We start from the raw sequence: 1,386 nt of genomic DNA on the forward strand, positions 1-1,386 counted from the left end.
TTTTTTTTACCTCGTGTTTTTTCTTTTTCATTTTCAGCAGAAGGAGGAGAAGAAAGGGTCTCCCCACCACCACCTTCAAGCTCTGACTAGCTGGCCTAGCTAGCTAGCCTAGCCTAGCTTACAGCCGACTTTTATCCTCCTGGCAACGAAGGGACTGTGTTCGTCACCGTCATCGTCACCGTCATCGCCATCGTTGACGGAGAAAGAAGACGACGACGACGACAGCAAGGAAGACACTAAAAGTCGAGGAAGAAGAAAAATAGAAAGAAAGAACCTGCCTGTGGCTTCTTCTTCACTGAACTAAGCAAACAAAACTCTCCAAAACTCAACCCAACCCCCCCGAACCAACCAACCAACCAACTCTCCACCGTGGACCTGTCAGCACACACCGTGGGTCCCCTGCCAACTCTGCCCCCGGGCATGGCGGCGGCCTACCACGCGGCGGCGGCTGCGGCGGCGGCGGGCGGGGGCGGAGTGGCGGTCGGAGGCGGGCTCGGGGTCGGGGGCATGCCCCCCGTCGGGGGCGGCGGGGGCGGCGGCGGGGGCGGCGGCCGCCTGACGGAGTGCGCGGGGTGCGAGCGGCCCATCCTGGACAAGTTCCTGTTGAACGTGCTGGACCGGGACTGGCACGTCAAGTGCCTGCAGTGCTGCGAGTGCAAGAGCAACCTGACGGAGAAGTGCTTCTTCCGCGACGGACAGCTGTACTGCCGCACCGACTTCTTCAGGTATTTTGTTGTTGTTTGTTGTGTGTGGGTGTGGGTGTTGGGGGGGAGGGAGGGGATAGCGGGAGGGTGGGTAGGTGGGAGGAGGACATGCGTGTGTGGGGGGCGTGTGTGTGTGTGGGGGGGGGGGAGTGGAGAGGTCGGTGGGATTTGGAGGGTGTGGTGGATTTTCGAAGTAAAGGCGATATTTTTTTTGTCCGGGGGAGGGTTGTTGCACAGGGGGGGATTCTTTTAGTTTGGTGGTGGTGGTGGTGGTGAGGATGTTGTTCAGCCACTTCTTGTTTTTAGTTCTCCTCCCCCCACCCCTCCTCCCCCGCTCCCCTTCCCCCCACCGTCCTCCTCATCTTGTTGTTGTAGATGTTGTTGTTGTTGTTCTTCATTAATTATTCTGTTGAACGAGAATAAACGTGGAACAGCAAACTCACAACTGTTACAGTCACAACTGTCACACACACACACACACACACACACACACATACACATGCATACAATGGAGGCAGTTGTCCGTATCACCATCAACATCACAGACGTGAAGAGAGAAACGGAGAGTATGAATAGGGGGAAGGGGACAAAAAGTCATAGTTGCCGCCATCTAAAATGCTACAGAGAAAGGGGTTGAAGGGAGGTTTGGGGGGGGGGGGGGTGGGGCGGAGGGGGGGGGGGG

The 1,386-nt window shown here is 57.1% G+C and overlaps 1 protein-coding gene across 1 annotated transcript in view; it reads left to right on the top strand.

Moving 5' to 3' along the window:
* Positions 1-420: 420 nt before the first annotated feature.
* Positions 421-1,386, top strand: part of LOC143274666 (uncharacterized) — a 55,684-nt gene continuing 54,718 nt past the window's right edge. The window contains exon 1 of the mRNA XM_076578539.1: positions 421-725. Coding sequence (XP_076434654.1) covers positions 421-725 — 305 coding nt within the window. The remainder of the gene's footprint in view (positions 726-1,386) is intronic.

This window comes from Babylonia areolata, chromosome 29, assembly GCF_041734735.1.
Source record: "Babylonia areolata isolate BAREFJ2019XMU chromosome 29, ASM4173473v1, whole genome shotgun sequence".
In the NCBI taxonomy this organism is placed as follows: Eukaryota; Metazoa; Mollusca; class Gastropoda; order Neogastropoda; family Buccinidae; genus Babylonia; species Babylonia areolata.